Consider the following 25,371-nt stretch of genomic DNA (forward strand, 5'->3'; position numbering starts at 1 on the left):
CACTGATAGAGATGCACAGCTGTTTGCTCCCCCCAAGTATTAATCACTTACTCTGGGTTAATCAATATACAAAACTGATTTTATTAAATACAAAAAGTAGGATTTAAGTGGTTTCAAGTAATAACAGATAGAACAAAGTAAGTCACCAAGCAAAATAAAGCAAAAACACCCAAGTCTAAGCCTAATACATTAAGAAATTGTTTACAGGTAAAATCTTACCCTCAGATGTTCCAATAAGCTGCTTTCACAGACTAGACTCCTTTCTAGACTGGACCCAATCCTTTACAATAGGACCTCAGAGTCATACTTCATATTTCTAGCTTCAGATACAAGAATAATATATGCATACAAATATGAGGAATAGATCCAGTAGGTTATAACCTTTGTTACATCATATTCACACTCATAAGCTATTTCCATAAACATTATGGAGTGCAACGTCACAATAATATCTGCTTGAATTTTTAGGGAGAAAATTAAAAAAATAGATGCTCAAGTTATATTGGTAAAATAGGCATGTGAACTTAGTAGCTGAGCGGGAGCAAAAGGTGCATGTAAAATGCAAAATTGCTGTGCAAGTATTTATTTTACATATTCAGACTTATGTTCTTTTGTAAATGTGAGCTCTGCTATACAAGACCTGCAAATGTTTATTTTGAGCACACAGTTGCCTGTTCATACATATATGTGTGCAAATCATCCCAGATCAGAGGGCTGATGCCAGGCCAACAGAATAACAGAACACTTTCCCCCTTTAGATACCTGTTCTACAGTATTGTCAATTTCTGTGTGTTTTAAAAGAAATCAGTGTTCTGTCTGAATGGTCTGAGGTAATTAGTTTCAGATGCTACAGTATTTTAAGCCTAGAAAAATCACACAAACCTTTGAAGGCATTTTCTTTATTTTTCAGATGGTCAGGGTCATTCACTGCCTCTTGTCTCTTTTCATAAAAAGAAGCTGGCAAAGAGACCAGGATACATGAGACCAGAAGCTCTGCAACAGATAGAATTACATCCTCCTGCTGACTGCGAGCCATTCAACCCAAAGGGCCTTGAACATGGCAGAAAACAATGTGAAGACTTCAAGAACTGCTCTTTGCACAGACTATGCAAAAATGACATTGAATCCTTATATTGTAATTCATCTGTAAGCAGTACCATAGTTACCACCAATGTGGTAACAACATCCATCACTGCTGGCAATACGACAGTAAGCCTCAGAAATCTGTCAGATCTCAGGATTCAGCTGTCTGAAAATGTAATTCTGCCGGTTTGTCCTGCAGCTGCCAGATGTAAAAGAGACTTCTCACCTGTGTGCAGTTCAAATACATGGCAGACTAATCGACTAGCAACTACGTGGGAGACAATCCATGGTGCTAGAGTAAAGGAACCACAGAAAATGTACTCTTTGGATCAGAAGGAAGTGAACAATAACTGTGAATATAACAAAGAAGTTACTACTTACTCGTCCAGTACTTGGGATAGCTTTAATTCAAATTTCAGCTTCATACAGCTCTCACTGAACTCAAGTTTTGAAAAAAGTGACAATGAAGGCCAGTCAGATGGCAGGGCAATGGAACGCACACTGCAAACAAATGCAACAGGACAAATAAAAAATGTTAACTTACATGAACCAGGGAAGAGACTAAGAAGTTCACATAAAGACATAGGGGCTTCATCTTGCATTTGTAGGCATGGTGAGGGTTATCAGTGTGCAAGAGAGACTATAGTGGATGATAAATTGCAGGATTGTGAGATGGTATCTCTTTCAGATACAGATGCAGCATTTTCATGTTCTACAGATTCCTCAGATGCAGCATCTGCTGGTTCTTCTGTTACCTCAGGCTATGAAAGTAGCTTTACTGTTAGTGATCACAACTGGGACACCCTGATGAGGAAATATGAACCGGTGCTATTGGACTGTTTGGTTGACAACCGTAGTACATTAAAGGTTGGTAATCACACTGTTTGTTCATGTTCATTTGGTGCTGTGGATTTTTAGACAAATCAATTACTGGGCTATTGCAGAAGACAGGAAATGTCTGGCTTTTGTGGCATTGTGGCATTTCTTTATATGGATTGTGACAGGGTCAGGCCAGATGACTATAGGAGAGTAATCCTATTGGGATCCGGGCTATAGGAGAGTAATAGAAGGCAGATATATTTAGTCCCAGGCTAAGTAGGTCCCTTTTCCTGGGGTAAGGTAACAGGGAAGGTTCCAGAACAATCGGGAACCTTCTGGAGACAATTAAGACAGGCTGATTAGAACACCTGCAGCCAATCAAAAAGCTGCTAGAATCAGGGCACCTGGGTTTTAAAAAGGAGCTCACTTCAGTTTGTGGTGTGCGTGTGAGGAGCTGGGAGCAAGAGGCACTAGGAGCTGAGAGTGAGAACGCGGAGAATGTTGGAGGACCGAAGTGTACAAGCATTATCAGTCACCAGGAGGAAGGTCCTATGGTAAGGATAAAGAAGATGTTGGGAGGAGGCCATGGGGAAGTAGCCCAGGGAGTTGTAGCTGTCGCACAGCTGTTCCAGGAGGCACTCTAGACAGCTGCATTCCACAGGGCCCTGGGCTGGAACCCGGAGTAGAGGGCGGTCCTGGGTTCTCCCCAAATCCTCCCAACTCCTGGTCAGACACAGGAGGAGTTGACCTAGGCTGTGGGTTCAGAAAAACGGCCAAGCTGAGGGCTGCCGTAAAGCTCCAAGGTGAGCAAATCCGCCAATAAGCGCAAGACCCACCAAGGTAGAGCAGGAACTTTGTCACAGGATTTACAGCAGTGTAGTGTATGGTTAGAAATGAGAGAGAGAACCACTACTGTTTCCTTTTCTCAATTTCCTTCTTAGAATAACCAATGTTAATCTTTCTTGTTATGGTTAAAATTGCAATTTCTGCAGAATACAGTAATCTTCATTTCCTTTCCTAATAAGCAGTGTTGTTTCTGTATTAAACAGCTCTCACTTCCTCCCAGAAGTGGCTGTATTTTGTTGATGGATGAAGTGACTGGTATATGTATGTGAGGGGCCAAATTCTGGCATGGGTTGTGCATTTGAAACCAGAGGCCCACACAGGGGTTATTGTTGGTCCCAGTTTTGAAGAAACTAGATCCACATAAACATTGCTCTGCAGGTCTTCCCTGTGTAGCATCCTGAGGGGCATTTTGGTACAAGGCTTACAAGTCAAGGGGTATGATCAACTCACTTGAATACATACGTCGCCTGACTTAGTCTCACAACTTCCTGCTAGATGAATTTTGTACCGTGGATTACATGTGGGACTGAAGATGGTCAGAAATCGGATTCACAATAATTCTGCTTTTGTAGTTTTTGTATGTGCTCACTGGGAACAATTACTTTAGTTTCAGGTGTGGAACAACAGTGTGGCTGTAATAATTTAGGATAAGTGCCTGTAAGTGTAAAATTATGTTAAGCTTAATCAAAACTGTCAGGGTTGGGTCGGAAAACAACTCAAACCTTTTGGAGTCAGGTCAGCTCTCCTTCTGCCAGTAGGGATGGTGCTTCAGCGGTTGCGTGTCCTGCTTCTGCTGGCTGTCGCCACATTGCTGCACTGTGTGTGCTGTGGAGTGAGTGAGCAAAGGAGTTGCAGCACCTCTCTGCAGACCATACAAGGGGTGGTGGCCATCAGGAATGGGAAAAACGGATGCTGCCACATTGACCTCACATGAAGGAGGCAGTGGCAGCACTGGCTCAGGTTCAGGGGAAAGGGTCAATGTCAATCTGGAAAACAACTCATCCTTCGTTGGGTCAGGTGGGCTTCAGTCTAGTTTGGGTCCAGGTTGGGCTAAAAAATTAGACCTGAGGAGACTGCTGGTGTGTGTGTGGGGGGAGGGGAGGAGGGAAGCACCAAAACCCACTCACGAGTACCCATTGTTATAGTTAAACTTACGTTTTTGTATTGATACAGATAAAATCCTTAATGTTAAGGCTTCAGAGGCTTCAAGAAAAAGCAATAGAGGAAGATGACTATGATAAAGGTGAGACTTTTTCATTATTCTTTTCATACCAGTTAGTCTGTTTTCTTTCCCTTTTTAATTTTGTTTTACAATTGCTAAACTACTGTGGTTGGGTAAAGGTGACAAAAGTTCAGTGAGCATGTGGTTGTATTATTTATTATGCAGTACAGTGAGGTATAGAAATTAAAGAAAGAAGTAGGTCAGCAGCAGGTAGCACAAGAAGCAATGCAACAGTTTATTATATTGAGGCACCTCACAAGGCAAGTATCCACCATCTGGATCACATATCTTTAAACAGCATGACTTAAAAATACAAAAATGAGTGAAAGACTTAAATGGAGCAAGGAGGGTACTGATTGCTGATGAAGCATAATTTTTTGTTCACCACAATTAGTCACCACAGTGCAGCGGAGACCATAAATAGAAGAAGTGTGGTTGGCAACTTTAGAACACAAGTTGCAATAACAGCTCTTATAAATGTGAACTGTGTCAACTTGAAGGACAAGCTGAATATTCACCAGATTGAATTAAATGATCTCAAGTAAAACAATGGAAGATTGCAGCATGCATGGTTATTCTCTCTGAGAAGATACAGCTGCTGGTGAATGCTCTATATTTAAGAAATGCTTGTCAACTTAAGTGCCTTATAAATATTGTATAATGTGTTGAGTATGTGTGCATGTGTAATTAAATGAAAAAAAAAACTTGAACACAGGTTGCCCAGTGATAGCTCATGCCCTTCCAGAACATAGAGTTCAACATTTTGAAAACCAGGAAATACAGAGTTAAAATAAAAGCTCAAGTAACCTTAACTCTGCCCCTGTGAAGCTGCCAATAGCCACTGGGAATTATCTGCATCACTTCCGCTACATTCACTGTGTAAGGCATACCTGCATTGAATGGTGGAGGAATAAGTTGGAAGAGCTGTGACTGTGATATGAGGAGATCTGGGGATTAGTTTGATAGGCATTCTAGAGCTGTGATATATCGAGGTCTGAGTCCGCCTATGTGTGCTATCAAACGCAAGAGGTGCTTGTGTATCTTAAGCCTCCAATATGCAAAGTTTTAGTACAGAATTATGTAGGTTGAGTCGTTAGCAGGGCACTGGGGTCTTCATGCCATGGGTATTGTCATTAGGGAGTTGGGATATGAGAACAGTCTGTGGATTTAATGATAGAAAGGGCAAAGTATAGGTTAAGTTTATATCCTGTGTGCAAGTGTGAAGGGGCTGTGAAAGGTATGAACTGGTTGTTAAATATTACAGGTATGGTATTCTCTTGGGGGAGTAGGCTCAGTGTTTGAATGTAGGGGATGTTTAGGTGATGCCTGTCCATTACAGTGAAAAGGTAGAGTAGGAGAGTGCATGTTATGGGCATTGTGGGTGTCAGGGTTTCCCCACACTCTGAACTTTAGGGTACAGATGTGGGGCCCCGCATGAAAGACCCCCAAATTTATTTCTACCAGCTTAGGTTAAAAACTCGAAAGGCACAAATTCTCCCTTGTACCTTGGGTTTAAGTAACGCTGCCACCACCAAGCACTTTAACAAAGAACCAGGGAGAAGGACCACTTGGAGTTCCTCTTCCCCCAGCAATCCCCCCCAAGCCCTTACACCCCCTTTCCTGGGGATCCTTGAGAATAATATCCTAACCAATTGGTTACAAAATGATCAAAGACCCAAACCCCTGGGTCTTTGAACAATGGAAAGATCAGTCAGGTTCTTAAAAGAAGGATTTTATTTAAAGAAAAGGTAAGTCACCTCTGTAAAATGAGGATGGTAAATACTTTACAGGGTAATCAGATTCAAAACACAGAGGATTCCCTTCTAGGCAAAACTTTAAAGTTACCAAAAAAACAGGATAAACCTCCCTCTAGCAAAGGGAAAATTCACAAGTTGAAAACAAAAGGTAATCTAACGTGCCTTGCCTTATTTACTTACTCTTTTTGTAATATCAGAGACTTGTACAGGATGGTTTATAGGAGAAGGAGTTTTTTTTGACCTGATGTTTCTCTGCTTTCCCCAGAGAACACACCACAAAGCCCTCCTCCCCTCCCCAAGATTTGAAAGCATCTTCTTTCCCCTTTGGTCAGGTGCCAACCAGGTTATTTGAGCTTCTTAACCCCTTACAGGTAAGGAGGAATTCTAGGCTACTCTTAGCTGTATGGTTATGACAGTGGGGTATTGCTCAAAGAGGGCAGAGTTGAGGTTGCGGGCATGTTTATCTTAACTCTGTATTGTCTGGATTTCAGAAGTTTGAGTTTGGCTGAACTTGATGTTCTGAAAGGGCGCAGGCTTTCACCCTTAACGCTGCATTAATTATGTGTTTTGCCATTTAATTTCCTGGTTTTTTAAACCAAAAGAGACATGCTTGTTGGTCAGAGTTAGAGGTCATTAAGGCAGTTATCACCTAGAATTGCAGTTGATACACTACTGTATCTAATTTATAATCAAAAGACCTAGCTTTTGTATAGTGCTTTTCATCACTAGATCTCAAAGAACTTTACATTATTATCCCCATTCTACAGATGGGAAACCAAGACACACAGAGATGAAGTGACTTGTCCAAGGTCGCTAGGCAGGCCACAGGTAGAGCTAGGGACAGTCCCAGTCCAGTGGTCTTTGCACTAGGCACGTGGTTGCTATGTGATTCCTCAGTGCTCCTCCCCCCTCCTGTACATTTTGTTATAGTAGAACGGGGATAATGATCATGCTTTGAACTGTTTCCAGTCTGTAGTTGCTAACAGGGCTGGTGAGAGAAATCTCATCCATCATCTGTGTCCCAAAACCATGACATTTTAATTACAAAGTTGTTCCTCTAGCTTTATGCATGTGAGAGAAGATTGGTGTCTGTCGTGCTTTCCTCACCACACTGCCATACCATTCCCTGCAACACGTAGCCTCCCCACCTCTCTCTAACATTTCCAGCTTCCCTTTCCATCCCATTAAGCCATTAGTTGGCACTGCAGAAGCTATCAACATGTAAGAAGTTGCTTCTTGCTGTCTCCTGCCCTATGCTGCTACACGCAGGTATCATAAGCAGCAACTTAATGAAGGGCTGCACATGTTATGGGCAGATCCTGGTGCAGGACAGAGAGTGGGGCTCAGACACCCTTGGAAAGGCAAGTCCCCCCCACCCAGATTCCAGCTCTCATGGGGAGTAGGGAGAAAGGCCCAGTCTCTGCCACTCACTCCCATGTCAGCTTCCCCGTGTCCTTCCCCTACCATCAATCCCCATTTATCCCGTCCCCTTGATGAAGCACCAGCCCCCTTTTCCCCCTCTTGCCCTTCACTCTTCCTCTGCCAGCAAGCATTAAAGTCTAATTTTTTTTACAAAAATACTTTGATTTAATTCCCCCCACCCAACCAAACAAAACCCCAACCTCTGACAGAAACAGATTTTAGCAATATGGCATCCAGCCTCTTCCAACATTTTTCCAGCATTCTGCCCAAAGTGGGACTCAGACTGACACTGACTGGGTAAGTTTCCAAGGACTACTGCTTATCTCCTTCAGCTATCCAGCTGGTGTGAAACTTTGAAGGCTAACAGTCCTGTTAACTTCTCAGTCCGTACATGCTCAGTGTAATCTGTTATGTGCCTAACCAGAGAAACAAACTTTTTGAAATAACATATTAATTTGGTTTCCCACAAAAGGCCATGCACGCTGTTGGAGTAACGCCTGAGAGTTGGACTCCCAGGTCTGATAATCTAAACCCTGGTTTGATCTCTATCTGTGAGCAAAAAGAGGTTGCTGGAATCTGTCAATTTAAAAAAAAAAAAAAATTTTTTTTTCCAGTGCTGTATCTCAAAAACCTCTTGGTCAAATGGCCCCAAATATGTATCACTAACAGACCACTGCACTTCCATGAGGCACACCAAATTTGAAGGCAGTGAATAACCACATAGGTTTTAAAGCACTTAGAAGAGTTGAGCTTTAAACAAAAAGCTGGTCTGAACCTTAATTATAGCCGAACTTCCACTCTGCTGTAATAAGCATAGGGTACTGTCAGGTAATTTTGTCAGGTGTGTTTTTTTTTTTTAATTTTCAGGGTTTAAAGTGAGAGGGAAATACCCTCTTTACCGAAGACTACTTTTTTATGTCTCTCTATGAAATTGGGTCCAGAGTTGATTAAGCTATGAGCCGCAGAAAATCACCATTTCCACCTGTTTAATTTATCACTCACTGTCCAACTTCTGTTGCAATTGAGTCTTACAAATGCGGCAGGGGTTCTGCAGATAAGTTTCCTTCACTGCACAACGTGGCCTCATTTAATATCCATTCTGTGCAACGAATGAGGGAAAGGCCCTGTGGAAAAACATGTGATCATGTAATTGAAGTCTGTGGGTAAAATTCTCAGAACTATTCCATTTTAAAAGTTACTTAGTGACTTAGACACTTTGGAACCTAAATCTCATTGACTTTCAATCAGACTTGGGCTTTTCGGTGCCTAAGTTACTTTTGAAAATGAAATGTACTCCTAAGTCACGTAGGTGTGTTTTTCTTTTTTTTTTTTAATTTTACCTCATATCAAAATGCAGACCTATGCATACTTAATTTTAGCACTTCCTAACTTGTGAGTGCTTGACCTATTTTCTCTCTTTTGGGTCTTTGTTTCAGCCAATTTTTATGACTACTTTTTATCATTTTCCTAACATCTGAGCTGACTTCTCTAGTTTTTTCTTTGTGAAATGTACATTGCTCATCTCAAGGGAAAGCTTCTGATTGAGAATGTATGGTGCAGCAAGAAGAATTAGAATGGTGACCTCTCTTTCTCTTTCTGTGGTGGCGGTCTTTTAGTTTTGCTTTTAGAAACTACTTTGCTACCTAGAATAGCAAAGTCATGCCTGCTGAAAAGATAAGTTTTAAAACTTATCCAAAGAGCTGATGGATTTATTTAGTGCCAACTTCTGTCTAAAATGTCTGAAATCTAATTTTTTTCATGCATATTGTTAGAAGGGGATGGAGATACTGAACATCTGTTACTAGAAATGTGATGTAAAACTGTAAATAGGTATATAGGTCTGAAAGGGAGGAAAACTGAAACAATGCGTACAATGCTTTGAAGATATACTATGTATTAATAAAAATTAAAATATATCTTTGGAATTCTGGGGTTTTCTTTGTGCATGTCTTGCACATGTCTTTGTGCATGCTTTCTTCTAGTCAAAAGCAGAACTGCCATTCCAGGTGTATTAAATAGCGTGTAATATTTGCCACACAGGGTTAAACCACTGCTGGTCCATCAAATCTGGGGATTTTCAAAGGAAGGGGAAACTGCGGTGTAGTGCAGTTAGTCAGCTGTGCAATGCCATGTGGGCGTGTGTGCGTATTTGTGTGCGAGAGAATGAAGGATGTGGGCAGGTGATCACTTATACCTTAAAATATGAAATTTGATTACTGCCATAATTGTTATGGTTTGCATAACTGCAAATGTTATCACTCTTTTTAGGATTATTGAATCCTCTTCAGCTGCAGTAATAAACTATTGCTAAAACAGATTTTCAAATTTAGGGTGCTCAACCTTTAAAATTTCTCTCATCCTACAGGAAGGGATTTTTATTTAAAAAAAGAATACAATGGGTAAGAATCCTCTACAGTACAGGAGGGATTCTAAAGGCCTGGGACTGTAGGGTCTGTACTTTAGGCTTTAGAATCATGCAGTTTTTCTTCTGTAAATAAGACGATATAATGACAACCAAGGAAAACATACAGTGATTGTATATGGAACAGAAAAAAGCCAATCTTTATTTTTAAAAATGAGCAGAAGTTATTTGAGGAAACAGGCACATTTAATTGAATTTTATAGAAAAAAATGCTAAAAGGAGACTGAAGGACCAAATAATTGCAAAATCTTGCTTTTGACACCACATCTCTTTTCTGCTTTTCCGCCCTTTAATTGCTATAGTTTTTTGACAAATTATGGAAATTAAAATGTAAATTGAATGAGATCTATGCTGCTGGGAGGTGAAGTGACTTTTCTATTCAAAAGCACTCTATTCTCCTTTGTGTTTTTATCTACTACTCTTACCACAGACAAAAAAAAGTATTATATAAACATATATTGTTAATGGTGATACAAAAGCAAAGTGCTTGCCCTTGATTCCCTCTAGTGAATGTCAAGATACTTGAAAGTGGAAATTAACAGTAAACCCTAAATATTCAAAGCAGTAGATGGTGGTATAGCCATGAAACTCGCATGGACTTTAATGGATGTTTGTGCAGCCACAATCCTCCACAAATTTGAAAAAGTAGATGTGAATATCTTTTAGTATTATTTTCAATAAACATAAAGGTTCTAGCACAGTGCTATCTATACAATAGTGCCAAGCCTTTTTACATAGTGTACCTTCTCTTGTACACAGACATGTTTCCAACATAGATACTTCTCCCTGTGGTATTTGTCAAATGCATGTTCAGTTAGATGGATCACCCCTGCTCCCTGTTTAATTTTAAATATAAAAATGTAAAACAGTAGGATTTATTACACCTTTATTACCTGCTTTACAATCTGTGTGGTTACATATAATGAAATGTCTCATTTGTTTCTGTATTTACTTACAGTCTCCTCTTGATGGCCACATTACTGTATTTTTTCCAAGCAGGTATAATGCCCTGGGAGTGTGATAACTGCATTTTGCCTTACATAGCATATAGTAGAAATTGGTCTGTTCTCCAAGGATTGCTTGGAGTGTTGTCATGGCTCATTATTCGTGATCGAGCTTGACAGCTCCAAGGTTAAACATGCTGCTGAAAAAAAAAAGTAGCACATTTTTGTGTCTGTGGGAGTTGAGCTTGCAAAAGTAGCAGTATAGGCTTTTTTGTTTGGCACAGTTGCATGTCTAAACATTTAAAAACCCTTTTATTTTGCTTTTATAAGCTCCCGAGAGCTCCTGGACTAATTTTCATTACCTCCAGTGGCACCAGGTGCTGGGGGCAGACTGTCTGACATGAAGTTCCAGGGTCAAGTCTGCTGCTGAGCTCCACATCAGCTTGTGTAGCCAGTTGTTACTTCAAAATTAACTATATGCAAATAGTTTAAAAAATAACTAAATCTCATCCATGCAGGAATGAGATCACACAGACTTCCTGCTTGGAACTGGCGGGAGATGCTGACTTACCCTGCAGAATTAAGTTCTGTTGGGAGTCTGGATTCTCCAAAGCAGGTGGTATAACAGAATAGAACACTTCTTCACAGATCCATTGTGCCAGCTTGAATGTAGAGAACATACAACATGTGTCATGACAGTCTATCCTACCTCTGCAAATATAAATAGTAGGTATTTTGTGCATAGTGAACCTATGAAGCCTGCAGCTATTTTAGCTTATACTACGAATACAGTCAATACTAATAAGTTAACAGGGCTTGATAGTATCAGCTGGTGGGCTCTCTCACTGGCCAGTGCACCAAAGAAGACTCTCCAGCCACATTATTCCAGTTTTTTCTGTTAAGGGTGTGTCCCTAAGAGCCCCTCAGTGTAGGGTGACCAAATGTCCTGTTAAAGGGACAGTCCCGTTTTTTGGGACTTTTTCTTATATAGGCGTCTATTACCCCCCACCCCCTGTCCTGTTTTTTCACAGTTGCTATCTGGTCACCCTACCTCAGTGCCAACTCTTAGAGGGCACTCAGTACTATAACTCATATCAGGCCGGACACACTCACTACCCCCAATTCACTGTTGTCATATGTATCTAAAAGGTGTCATATAAGGTCTCGTATATAAACTGATCACGTGCTGAACCCGAAAATCATTGTGTGATGTGTGTAAGTTATATATAGGGCCCTACCAAATTCACAGTCCATTTTGATCGATTTCAGTCATAGGATTTTAAAAATAAATTTCATTATTTCAGCTATTTAAATCTGAAATTTCATGGTGTTGTAATTATAGGGGTCCTGACCCAAAAAGGAATTGTTGGGGGGGAGGGTCACAAGGTTGTTGTAGGGAGGGTTACAGTGCTGCTACCTTTACTTCTGCACTGCTGCTGGCGGCACTCTTTTTGAGAGGCCAGTTCTATAGGAGAGATAGAACTTCAGTGTCCCTATCCAGTCAGGCTTTCACTTTCCTGCTGAAACTAACTGCTAGGATACCACATTGCAAACACTGAGGATGGCTTTAGTTAATTAACAGTTAGATTGGAGCAGCCAATTTAATTTTATGTAGGGTGCGAAGGAGTCAGCCGGATGGTACTGACTTTGTGGCTTTCAGTTTGGACAGGATTTGAATCAGTAGTGACTTAAAGGTGAAAAGCTCCTTATCCCTCTTTCGGTCCATTAACTAGCTGCCTGATAGGATTATAGTCGTCATCATCATCATCTTCATGGCAAATCCCAAAGCGATGTGGTCTCATAAGTGGTCTAGTTGTATATTCAGTTTGTCCATCACTGGCAATATTGTTACGCTGCCGAAGCTTTTGGTGCTCGTGTGATTGCCACCTGTGCAGCAACATTCCTTGGTACTTTGGAATTCATTGGTTTTCCATTTTAATATGTCCGTACCAGAAAAGCTGCTGAACCTCAATCAGTGCTGATGTAGGTGGTTGCTGGGTTCATCTTAAAATAATCTCATTTCTGATCTTATCCTGCCACTTCATATGTAGCAGCTAATGAAAACAATAAGAATCTAAAACATCAATCCAGTGTTTTTTCAGCCTTCCTCAGTGCATGCATTTCATTTCTGTATCATAGAGTTGGTGTAACTATGGTTCTTAGATCTTGAGCTTCATGATGAGCTTGATGTCCTGACATCTCCTCAGAGGAGGTTGAAGGGCCTGGAACAGGGTAGCAGTTGTTGCTATATGAGTGTCCGAATCTTTCAAGTGTCCAGTTCAGTATTAACCTGTCTGGATGAGGCATCAAGCAGGCAACAACTGTAAAATACTTGGGCAGTGTTACAGAATCATAGAAATGTAGGGCTGGAAGGGACCTCGAGAAGTCAGGTTCAGCCCCTTGTGCTATACTAGTCTTCTGGGACCTCTCCCGTCCTCCAGGAGTTCTCAAAGGTAATTGCTAACTGCTTTGAGATTGCTTCAGCTAGTTCCTTAAGTACCCTAGGATGAATTTCATCAGGCCCTGCTGACACACATCTAACTTATCTAAATATTCTTTAACCTGTTCTTTTCCTATTTTTGACCTGCATTCCTTCCCTCTGGTTGTCAGTATTAATTATGTGAGAGTATCTGGTCATCAACCTTTTTAGTAAAATCTGAAGTAAAATAGGCATTAAGCACTTCAGCTTTCTTGATGTCATCAGTGATTAGCTCTCCTCCCCCACTAAGTAGAGGATCTACACTTTTTTTCATTTTTCTCTTGCTCTTAATGTATTTATAGAACCTTTTTGTTGCCTTTTATGGCCCTTGCCAAGTGTAACTCATTTTGTGCCTTGACCTCTCTTATTTTGTCCCTACATACTTGTGCTGTCCTTTTGTACTTCTCCTTATCAATTTGACCATGTTTCCACTTTTTGTAGGGTTCCTTTTTGATTTTCAGGTCACTGAAGAGCTCCTAATGGAGCCACATAGGCCTGTTACAATTCTTCCTAACTTTCCTTTGGATTGGAATAGACAGTGCTGGGTTATAATCTCAAAAGAAGTCTAAACGCATATGGCAGTGAGCAAAAGACTTGCAAGTAGAAGTGTCAAGGCTAATTCCCCACTCTGGCACTTCGAGTGTAGAAGGTGGGGGCCCGTAAGGATTCTAAAAATTAATACTGGCCACTCCAGGCTTGTATTAAACTCCCAAGGTTACAGATTTTCTCTGATCTTGGATGGGTAGATACTCAATCACCCAAGTGCAGAACCCCTTTGAGAGTCCAGGAAAGTGCACTTGGGAATTCCTTCCTGTGGGGTACCCTCAAGCCCTTTCACCTCCCTCCGGGGAAGAGCTGAGAAGGAAGAAATAAGGAAATCAGCTGTTGCCACTAGCTAATTAAACAACATGTGCACAAACCTCTTAAGAAACAAAAATCCAGTTCTGTTCTTAAAAAATAAATAAATAAATTTTTATTAATAATAAAAAAAGAAAGAGAATACATCTGGGAACTCAGGCTATTGGTAGATTTTAAAAGAGCAACTACAAGGATTAAGCACAAGATTAGCTTTCTTGAGGTCCAGTTTAAAAGTTACAAGCAAAACAAAAACACCTGGTGTTAGCACAGAGGAATCCACAAGCCATAACGAAATAAAAGGGATAAACCTAATCACGTATTTCTAGACATTATCTGATCTACTTACATATCTGGGGTTTTAAATGAGTAGTTTCTAGATATGATACTGATGATTTTTTCATACCTGGCCCAAGCTTCTTACAGCATAGCTCTGCCCTGGCTGACTCTCCCCAGGAGAACAACAGACAGACAGACAAAAGGGAAGTCTTATTTCAATTTTAAAAAAGCTTAAGCCTTCCCATTGGCTCTTTTGGTCAGATGCCCATTCACTTCCTTTTACTTTTGCATAGCAGTGAGACTTCTAACCCTTTAGAGGTAGAGCAATTAGAGAACCGCTACTAAGAGGGATTTTATAGCTACTGGCTGTCTGGGTGTCCGTAAAAGGGAGCTACCCCACTCCCCTTCATTTATCACAAGCAGTCAGTATCTATGAATGTTAAATTATTGGTTTAAGAAGAGTGAGCAGGAAAACATAAATATGTTCTTGAAAATGCATTTTGAAAGACACAGGATGGGAAACGGGCGGTCCTTAGGCATGTACAGCATACATGGCTATGTAGGGCACCCGAAAAAGTGCTGTCCACCCTGACCCTTCATGCAGGCTCCCACCAAGCTGGCTGCTGCAGCCTGGTGGGTCCCCCTCCCGAGGGGATCTAGTACTTAAAAGTGAAAAAGCCTTCCAGCCTGCCAGACCTAAGGTACGTCTTCACCACCACCATCAAAGCGCTGCCGGGTAGTTGCGACTATAAAAAAAACAAAACAAAAAACAAAAAAACATCTCCATGAGGGGAGTAGCTACTGGTGTTGAAACTTGCCTCGCTCAGGGGTGTGTTTTTTCACACCTCCAAGTGAGATAATTTCAGCGCTGTAAAGTCAACAAGGAGTCTAATGGCAGCTTAAAGACTAACAGATTTATTTGAGCATAAGCTTTCGTGGGTAAACCTCACTTCTTCAGATGCATGGAGCGAAAGTTACAGATGCAGACATAAATATCAAATATTAATATTAAGCATAAATTACACTGCCACTTTACAGTGCTGACAAGGCCTTATTAGCAAAACGTTGAAACTGTTAGTCATTCATGTGGTAATGAAGCCATTTAATGGGCATTTACCAACCCCCAGGTATATACTGTCAGTTTCTGAATTTACTGACAAGAACAGTGGTGCATTACTGTAATATTTACTCAGAACATGTTAGTCTACAGGACCTTAGTTTAAAATTTGCTTTAAAAATATTTCATTAGTGTGTTGCTGAAGACTATAAAATCACATCTCTAAAAAAAAATCCTTGCACAGATTTTTAGATGCACAATCTGAGTATTCATCTTTAGCCTTAAATGCTTGGATCTTCAGACATATAGTTTTTTTTAAATAAATCCTTCAAAAGACCACCCTTATCTAAAATACACATGCGAGCCCGGGCTGCCGTCAGGCATAGGGGCACCAGTTTAATACTGCATAGGACCCCATAAATTCTAAGGATGGCCTTGAAGTGAAGGAAACAGGAGTAACCAAATATAAGGATTTAAGGCCTGATTATCCGAGGTTCTGAGCACCCCAAATTTCAGGTGAAGTCAGAGGGAGCAGCAGATGTTCAGCATCTTTGAAAATCAGGCCCTTAAAGTTTAATGTCAACAGCAACAAAATAAGGGCATAAAGTGCATCAATATTTATCAATCTAGGTAGATAATGATTTCCCCTTCAGTTAGTCCAGATTTGGAGTGTTGGATGCAGTATGGGGTACCAAGTCTAAAGGATATTTAAGGTTAAAATGGGGGCTGGAAATACTTGAAGAAATCTTGAAGTCCTTGAGGTTGTGCATGTAAAAATGATGGCAGAATTTGCCTTGTTTTGTGTGGGTGCTGGGATGGGGAAGGGGCCATGAAGTGCGCTAGGATGGGTGCCCAACTAATGCACTTGGTGGCACTTCACAGCCCTCATGGCATGAAGTCAACTGGTATTGAAGCGTATCCAGATTTACTGGCCCCCTGTACACTTGCTGTGCTTGGTGGCAGATGCTATACTGGCTGCAACTTTCTAAAATATTATTGTGGGTATGTAATATCCCCAGTGCCTCTGAGCCATGGTGATCTGTAATGACAGCATGACTCCTGAACCTTCCACTTGGTCACTACTGTTCAGTTTCCCTCACCGCTGGAGTTCATTTTAGGTGAGTTAGGGCAGGATTTTGCGCTTGGTGTTTTAGGGCTTCTCTACGTTTTAAACACTACAGCGGCACAGCTGCGCCACAGCAGCTGAGCCCCTGTAACACTTCAGTGTAGACCCTACCTATGCCAATGGGAGGGGTTATCCTGTCAGCATAGGCAATCCACCTCGCCAAAAGGCCGGTAGCTGGGTCGACATAAAAATTCTTATATTGACTTAGACCCGTCTACATGAGGACCTACATTGGTTTAATAACACTGCTCAGGGGGTGTGGATTTTTCACACCCCTGACCAGCGCAGTTAAACTGACCTAACTTTCTAGTGTAGGCCAGGCCTTACTCCCTCATTTTTGGAAAGCATTCATAGATTTTTTTTTCTTCTTCTGGATGTTAGTCTTTCCTTCTGTCCATCCGCTAATCTTAATATTAGGACTGGACTTTTAACCTGAACACCATGGACTACATGACTTTTGACCTTTTGGGACTTCATGTGAGCAAGTGGATGTGGTGTTAAGTTGAACTAACTGACTGGGGAGCTGCAGAATGAAATTCTAGGCTGCGTGGGGGGCTAATAGAGAACAGGAGAAGCTCAATGACAAGGTTGTCGCAACACAAAGGACCAGATCAGTGAACTCTGCATGACTTTTTTCCTAGAGTTGCAGCCTTGATGGTTATTAAATGAGCAAACCGAGTTCCATTCGTACCAGTCTTGATAACAGCCTCCAAAGCAAGGTAACCTGGTATATTATGAACTTGGTAGAACAAATGCAAAAACTCTTTAATTGTAACTAAATTTCACTGTCTAGGCTTACAAAAATAACAAGAGGAATTAAATCTTACTAAACTAAAAATGTTGGATTCAATGCAACTAACCTGTGAAAAAATATAAATACAATATCTAAATACTGAACAGTCCTCTCTCCAACTCTCCTCCTTATATGTATTATCGAGACTAGGATTTAAAGGCATGTGGTGAGTATGTATTGGCTAGTGTGTTCCGGCAGTCTAGTAAAGACAAAACACACATGCTAAGCTGCCTGAGTGAAAGCCTACATGGGAGCCCATGCTTTAACTCGACCAGTGTAGTACCTGCAAGTCTACACTGCCTTGTCTACGCTAGATTTGTAAACACACATTAGCTAACAAGTGTTTAAAATACGACTTTTAAATCTGAGTGTAGACAAGGCCATAGGAACCGTTTGGGGATGTTTTATTTCTCAGTCTTGGCTGTCATGTCACAAGATAGTCAGAGTTAGTCTTGGACTGTAGGTACATTTATTAATTATTTAATTTCCTCAGTTAAAATGTTTTCATTTCTGAGAGTAATGATAGAAAAAGGATAGCACAGATCACTTTATATGGCAATATTCCACCTACAAAGGATGATGTAGGGCAGAGCTAATGCATTTAGATAGACTGTCCAATCTTTTAATTAAATCATGAAGTATCTTTATTTAAAAAGAAAAAAATGATGAATTGGTCAATGAAAGAAAGAAAGGGGAGGCGGTGGATCAGATTGGATCAGAATAGTAGCTGATATCAGTGTCAGGTTCATTTCAGGTTTTATATTTTTTATTTATTTTTTGCTATTGTATGCTTTTGGGTTACCCAAGTTACTGAAATTATGACCAGAATTAAGAGTTCTATGAGAAAGTAATTCTGGGTCAGCTAAATGCTTGAGCTGTAAAGCTGCTACTGATTTGGAATTTTAAATTTATTTTACTGTTGGGAGGTACAAATTTGATTTGTGAAATAAAGTTATGGCTTTCTATAAACTAACAGATATTATAATTACAAAATTATTTATTGGAGGATTACACTCGCTAAGTTTCTAGATGCAGTGGGCGAGAAGTTGGGAAGCTTTCGTTTGAAGTAGCAGGAAGTTGAGATGAGAGGAAAAAACATACATACAAAATAAAGTATCACTGTTTGAAAAGAGACTATATTGAGAAACTGAACTGAAAATCTGAAAAATAAATGTGTTTAGACTTAGATTATATCCATTAGGTTGATGGATTTCTCCTTAATGCATGGAGAGAAAAGAAACTAAGACTTCAGACAATGAATCATTTTCATTTTCCTCTTCAGTATGGCTTATCCATGGTTTTTCTTATCCATGGGAATATCAATTGGGCAACCTCTCCACATTTATAAAATAGTGCTATTTTTGAAATGAGCAATGTGATGGAGAAATGAAATATAAACCTTTAGTTTTTGTTCTTTAACAAATTCTGTTTGATCTGGCTTTTTGTCCAGGTCAGAAGAGCTTTATGCTTTTAAAGAGAAGTTTGAAAAAACATTTAGCAATTAATTTCTTTTATCATATCAGATGACTGTGAAATGTTCTTGTCTAACTTGGGGCATGTTTACACTTACATGCAATGTGTCTGGTGAAGAAACTCTATGCTGATGGGAGAGAGCTCTGCAGGAGAAGCTCTCTTGCTGAATAGCACTGTCCACACTGGTGGTTATGTCGGTGTAACTTGCGTCACTCAGGGGGTGGTTTATTCACACCTCTGGGGGACATAAGTTCTGCCCACATAAACTGTACTGTAAACCTAGCCATAGCCTTAGAATTTTTCAAAATATCAACAGAAAACTTGGCTCAATATTTTAATATTTCACATTCCTATTTTTTTCTCTATTTCAATGTTCTTTTGCATTTACTCTCTGGGTTTTATTGGATTTCACTATATAGGGCTTCTTTTTCAGACATATGGCTAAGTGATGCTAACATTTTTTTGCAAGATTATTCTGAAGAAATAAGTTGGCTGACAGTTTAGCAGGTAGTCTCTCCACAAACTTCCTTTATTCTTGTGTCCTGTATTAATTGGACCTGATTCTACGATGTTCACTACATGAGTTCCTGGCTGACCCCAGAATTGGAGAACCGCAAGAGGTTTTATGCCACCTTGGCTGCCAACATCTGTTTAGGTCCTGCACCAAAAACACTTTGGCTGAACCTGAGAAATACAGCTGTTGAAGATTACAACTATAGTAGAGAAGCCCACCCCCCTCCCTGGGCTTAAGAGCCTGAGTTCCACCCAAGTCCCAACATCTAACGCTGCTATTTTTAGCGCTGTAGCACAAACCCCGTGAGTCCAAGTCCATAGACGCAGACTTGAGACTCACTGCCGCAAGTTTTTGGTGGCCGTGTAGACGTACCTCTCTGTCTTTTTGCTTATTTGGATGTAAATGTGATTACTTTTGAATGCTATATCTGACCAATTTGAAAATGTCAGGGTATGTTTCAGAGACAAGGTGCGTGAGGTAATATCTTTTAGTGGATCAGCTTTTGTTGGTGAGAGAGACGAGCATTCGAGCCCCACAGAGCTCTTCTTCAGGTCTGGAAATCAGTGTCACAGCTAAATACAAGGTGGAACAGACTGTTTAGTAGAAGTAGTTAGCACATATTTCAAGAGACCATTCAAGGTGAAGTGGCTCATTAACCTCTCCAGTCACAGGAGGGAAAGGGAAAAAAAAACTGGGTGGGAGTAGCTTATATATTGTTATAATAAACTATAAATCCAGTCTCTCAGGTCAGTTCATGATTTTAGTTATATATTTAAGCTTGTCTTTTTTGAAGGTGTTGTGTAGGTTCCCTTGTCACTCTAGTATCCTGGGACCAACATGGCTACACCACCACTGCATACAGGGCATGTTCCAGTCACAGTGGGTAGAACCCTACTGATTTTATTGAAACCTGGAAGAGGTGAAAATAGGGGATTAACTGAGCCCCTGGAATCTAGCAGGCCCAGACCCAGGCATAGGCATAGGCACAGACTTCCCCTCTTTCCTGTGGGTGCTCAATCCCCTTTTGCCCCCGCCTCCACTCTACCACTTCCATGAGGCCCTGCCCCCATTCCAACCCCTTCCCCAAAGTTCCTGCCCCCAACTCCACCCCTCCCTGCCCCTATTCCAACTCCTTCCCCAAATCTCCGCCCCTGCCCTGCCTCTTTCCGAACTCCTCCCCTGAGTGCACCATGTTCCTGCTCCTTCCCCTCCCTCCTGGAGCGTGCTAATGCTGCCAAACAGTTGTTTGGCAGCAGCCGGGCAGGAAACGCTGGGAGGTAGGTGGAGGAGTGGGGATGCGGACACTCAGGGGAGGAGGAGGTGGGGTGGGGGGGGCGGCGCACCCACTAATTTTTCCCCATGGGTGTTCCAACTGTGGAGCACCCATGGAGTCAGCGCATATGGAACCAGGGCTTGTTTTCACGTACAATGCAATAGCGGTACGGCTGTGCCGTAGCACTTAAATGAAGATGCTACTGTGCTGATGGGAGAGTGTCTCCGGTTGGTGTATTTAATCCCCCCTCCCCCTGAGAAGTGGTACTACATGAGCGGTTGGGTCGGTATAATTATGTTGCTCAAGGATTTTTCACACCCCTGAGCAATGAAGTTATACTAATTTAGGTCTGTAGCGTAGACCTGGCCCCAACAACTTCAACCAGGTCTGCAGATAACTACAGTTCAAAGAACTGGTTGATATGGTAGCCATTATCACATTCCAACATCATAATACCTGCCACATCACCTCTATCTAACATCCCAATAAAATTTAAAATGCAGACACTGTGAGTGACGTATCTCACAGATGGAAAGAAAATAAACAAGAATGGGGTGTGTGTGTGTGTGTGTGTGTGTGTGTAAATGGGGGCCACCCGAAGTCCCTGATGGTGGGGAGAAAGGGGAGCGCACAGAGCCTCTGGCATAGGGGAGAATGGTATGGGAGAAGGGAATGTGGAGGACACAGAGCCCATGGCAGATGGCTGAATGGGGCATAGCAGGGGGAAACATAAAGCCCCCAGCAGGGGGTGAGACCCTGGCATATGAGGAATGGGGGACAAACAGAGCCCAGGGTCTGGGGAAGGGGATAAGGAACTACAAAGAGTCCCTGAAATAGAGGAGGGTGGAAGCTTGTGGTGGAGAATGAAGGGATGTAAGGAGCCTCTGGTGTGTGCCTGCAGAAACAACAAAAGTGCATGATATACTCCAATCCCCAGTTAATGAGATCTCAAATTATCATGAGATTGGCCACAAAATCATGAGATTTTATAAAAAAAAAAAAAAATAAAAATAAAAAATTAAATCTTGTTTGTTTGTTTGATTTCTGACCCTTCCCCTGCCCACTCCCAGTGTGTGCATGACAATTAGTGTTGCCAGCTTTCAAAAATTTATAGTTAGGTGATTTTGGCCCCTGCTGCAGGAGCTCTCACGAGGTTTCAGCTGTGATTAAGGCCCTATTGTACTAGGCAGCGTGTAAATACTTAGCAAGAGACAGTCCTTGCTATGAAGAGCAATTTAGTGCTGAACATAGTGGTGGGTTAGAAGTTGGAACTGGGACTCATCTGGTATAGGGGCTATCCAACATCCGTTAGGAACAATTCTGCATCCATGCTGAACTGGACTGGGCAGGATTCAGACTGTGAAGTCTAGATGAAAGGCTCTATAACTCATTAGTGATGCTGTGAGGCACCCAGTGCCCTGTAAATGGTAATGTTACATCTTTGAAAATGAGGCTTGCTTTCCGGAGAGAGACTTTTATTAAATCAAGTTCTCATCTCTTTGCAGTTTACACAGGGAGGGTCTGGCAAGGCAGGCATAATCTCTCCCAGGCTCACAGGAAATCTACCATGCCCTATTCTTAAAGAGACAGCTTTCATTAACAAAAATGCAACAGTAAAACACAACATATTCGCACAACATTCAAATTCATGTCTAAGTGCAAAGTTTTGCAATATAAAATAATTCCATCGAATACTCTAGGCTGCAACTTCGTGTGTCCCTGGGAGACTTGTCTACACTGGCAATTTACAGTGTTGCAACTTTCTCACTTGGGTGTGAAAAAACACCCCCCTGAGCACAGCAATGCTCAATGCTGTAAAGCGCCAGTGTGGACAGTGCACCAGCGCTGATAGCCACGCTCCCAGCACTGGTAGCTACGCCCCTCTTGGAGGTGGTTTTTTTAGAGCGCTCTGCCCCGACCACACAAGCCACGTTAAAGCACTGCCACGGCAGCGTTTCAGCATTGCCAGTGTAGACTAGCCCTAATTTTAGCATGAGCCAAAATCTTAAGATAAATTCATGAGTGGCATTATCAACAGTGAATCGAGAAGTAGGGAGGGGAGAGTGATTCACAGGAAAGAAAAATAATTTTGTTGAGACCATACTTTTTGCCCTTGCTTTGTTTTCTGAGTGGTGAACGTGGCCTTTGTTTATCTGGGCATCGACTGAGCCAGCATGCTGTATATTGGCTCAGATCAAAATGAAACATTACATGTTGAATGTGTGGTCTTCAGAAGCAGTTAAAATGAATTTGGTAGTAGGCTACTTTTGTCCCACAGGTGACATTTTTGCCACCCCTCATGTATTTTGTACTTTGGGCCTGATTCTGGAAAGTACTGAGTACCCTCAGCTCCCAGTGAAAATAGGAGGAATTGAGAGTGGTGAGCACTTTGCATGAGTGGGTCTTTTACATGTGATGCAAGATGACTACAGGGATGACAAGAATTTAAATTGGGAGGAAAAACGAATGCTGGATTAAAGGCTTTTTTTTTTTAAACTGTAGATACAGGATTAATTGAAGTATTCTGATGAAGTGATGAAGGGGAAGAATTAGTATCCTCAAAGATGAGATACATGGAAGGATGTTGAAAAACGAAATTCTCAGCAGTGAGATTGTGCAGGGAATCAGCTCAAAGAAATTTGAATTCTCATATTTTTCTTTCTGAAAGAGAACTTGCAGAACCTTCAGAATTTCATGGGTGGGAAAAGAGAAGCTTTTCTGTTTGCCAGGAAGTTTGGCAGCGTTGAGACTGGAAGATGCAGAGGCATCTGTATATGTGCCTGTTCTAGAGAGTTTCAGAGAATGCAAGGGCATCTCTGGTTCATGCTCTGCCTGTCTTTTTTTTCTTTTTTGTCAATTGTTGAGGAATAGTTTGTGTAAAAGACAAACAAAAACAAGAAAAAACCTTCCGAAACATTTTCTGTGTTTTCTGAGATAGCAGTGACTTAAATAATCGGTCAGGCTCCAACACCTATGTCTCCTCCCCATCCTCCCTCCTGGATAGGAACCTGCCCCCTGCTGCTTTCTGCCCTTGCATCCTAGTGCATAATGGTCCTAGAAAGCTCCTTCATGTTGACTCGTTCCCTACCCCTTTCTCCCTTACTGCAGAACCTCTACTGCAACTGTTTTCCCCTCTTCAGTCCACTCTATACTCCTGGGAGAATTCTGCGCTTCTTCGCACGTTCATAATTAATGAGCCCTGGAGATTTTTAATTTTTTGCGCAGAAAAAAGCTTCTGCAGAAATGTTGCTGCAGTTCAGCCTTTTGCTCACCAGAAGGCACTGTGGACGTAGAACAAAGCAGCAGCTCCTGGCCAGCTAAGGAAGAGAGAGTATGACTTCTTCACAGTGCCTGTCTTGCCAGGTAAGGGACAGGGGCTAAGGGGAGACAGAGCATGGCGTGCTGGGGGTTTGTCAGACGGGCTCATAAGGACAAGTCAGGGAGGACCAACTGGGGCAGGGGCTGAATGGAAGTGGAGGCACAGGGCCACGGGGGGAGGAAGGTGCAGGGCCACATGGTGATGTAGGAGTGGGTGCAGAGCTACATAGGGACAGGGGTGGCTGGATGGGGGCACAGACACATGGGGCAGCGGGAAGGGGTACGGGGACACATAGGGACAGGGGAGTGGTTGGGTGGGGGCACAGAGATACATGGGGATGGGGGAGGGGGTACAGGGCCACATGGGGGGTGGACGGACATATGTGGACAGGGAGTGCAAGGACACATGGGGACAGGGACAGATGTGCCTGACTGAATGGGAGAGGCTAGGGGTCAGCCAGGGTCTGCATGGGGAAAGCTCCCTAACAATCCCTCCCTGCCCCCGCAAAAAACTTGTTCCATACTTTTCCCACCCATACCCAACAACCCTTCAAGTTCACAACCCATACTCTTTCCCAGTAATTTACTTCTGTCTCCCTCATCACCTCCATTAACCCTGACTCCCCCAAGCCTTTGCACCGCTTCTCAGGGATGTGGGAATTATGGTTCTGTATTGTAGTTTAAATGATTTATTACTCAGAATTCTGTACTAATATGCCTAGTAACAAATCTATTTGTCAAAAAACATTTCCTGAGTCTTTTTTGTTGTCTGTATTGTTACAGACATACTTGCTGACAGGTATTGTGAAATAAATGACCAAAAATAATTGAAGTTGGTGTGATTATATTGTGTCATTTTGATGAATAAAATATGCAGAATTTTGCAGAATTTTAAAATATTGTGCTCAGAATTTTTAATTTTTTGGCGCAGAATTCCCCCAGGAGTAACTGTAAACCCATGCTCTTTCATTGCCTTCTTTCTTATTTCTGATTCCAGTGACCCAGCCCAGACATGCTTCTGCTCCCATGGCTGTCTGCTTGCCTCCCTTCTGACCTGACTTCAAAGACACCCTCTGCAGCTACCCATTCCTTCCCTTCCCACTTACTTGCTGCTGACTGAGACACACACTATCATCTTCCAGTTTATGCTTTAGTGTGACAGGAGGACTGGTAGCAGTTTGCTGCACTGTTGAGGTCTGACTGGTGTTGCACATTGCTGCAGAAGTAATCAAGAGGGCTAGAGCAGCATCAAACCCAGTTGGCCTGGAATATCTGCACAGGGATTACGGAGCTTGGACCAAAAAAAAAAACCTCTCCTTCACACAGTTTATACACAAATAATTAATAGGGCTAGCTGACTTGAAGAAAACAAGATTCGAAGTCCATTTTACCACTTTTCTCCAGAATTTGGGGACGTTTGGGTCCAAATTTCATGGCTTGAGCCTATTTCTAATGTATTAGGTGAATGAGGAGAGGCTGAGGGAACTGGGCTTGTTTAGTCTGCAGAAGAGAACAGTGAGGGGGGATTTGATAGCAGCCTTCAACTGCCTGAAGAGGGGTTCCAAAGCGGATGGAGCTTGGATGTTCTCAGTGGTGGCAGATGACAGAACAAGGAGCAGTGGTCTCAAGTGGCAGTGGGGGAGGTCTAGGCTGGATATTAGGAAACACTATGTCACTAGGAGGGTGGTG

The 25,371-nt window shown here is 41.8% G+C and overlaps 1 protein-coding gene across 1 annotated transcript in view; it reads left to right on the top strand.

The window, feature by feature from the left end:
* DISC1 (DISC1 scaffold protein) overlaps positions 1 to 25,371 on the top strand; it is a 379,838-nt gene that overhangs the window by 50,244 nt on the left and 304,223 nt on the right. Inside the window, exons 2-3 of the mRNA XM_038396820.2 lie at positions 911 to 1,950; positions 3,922 to 3,991. Coding sequence (XP_038252748.1) covers positions 979 to 1,950; positions 3,922 to 3,991 — 1,042 coding nt within the window. The 5' untranslated portion in view covers positions 911 to 978. The remainder of the gene's footprint in view (positions 1 to 910; positions 1,951 to 3,921; positions 3,992 to 25,371) is intronic.

This window comes from Dermochelys coriacea, chromosome 3 (assembly GCF_009764565.3).
Source record: "Dermochelys coriacea isolate rDerCor1 chromosome 3, rDerCor1.pri.v4, whole genome shotgun sequence".
Taxonomy (NCBI): Eukaryota; Metazoa; Chordata; order Testudines; family Dermochelyidae; genus Dermochelys; species Dermochelys coriacea.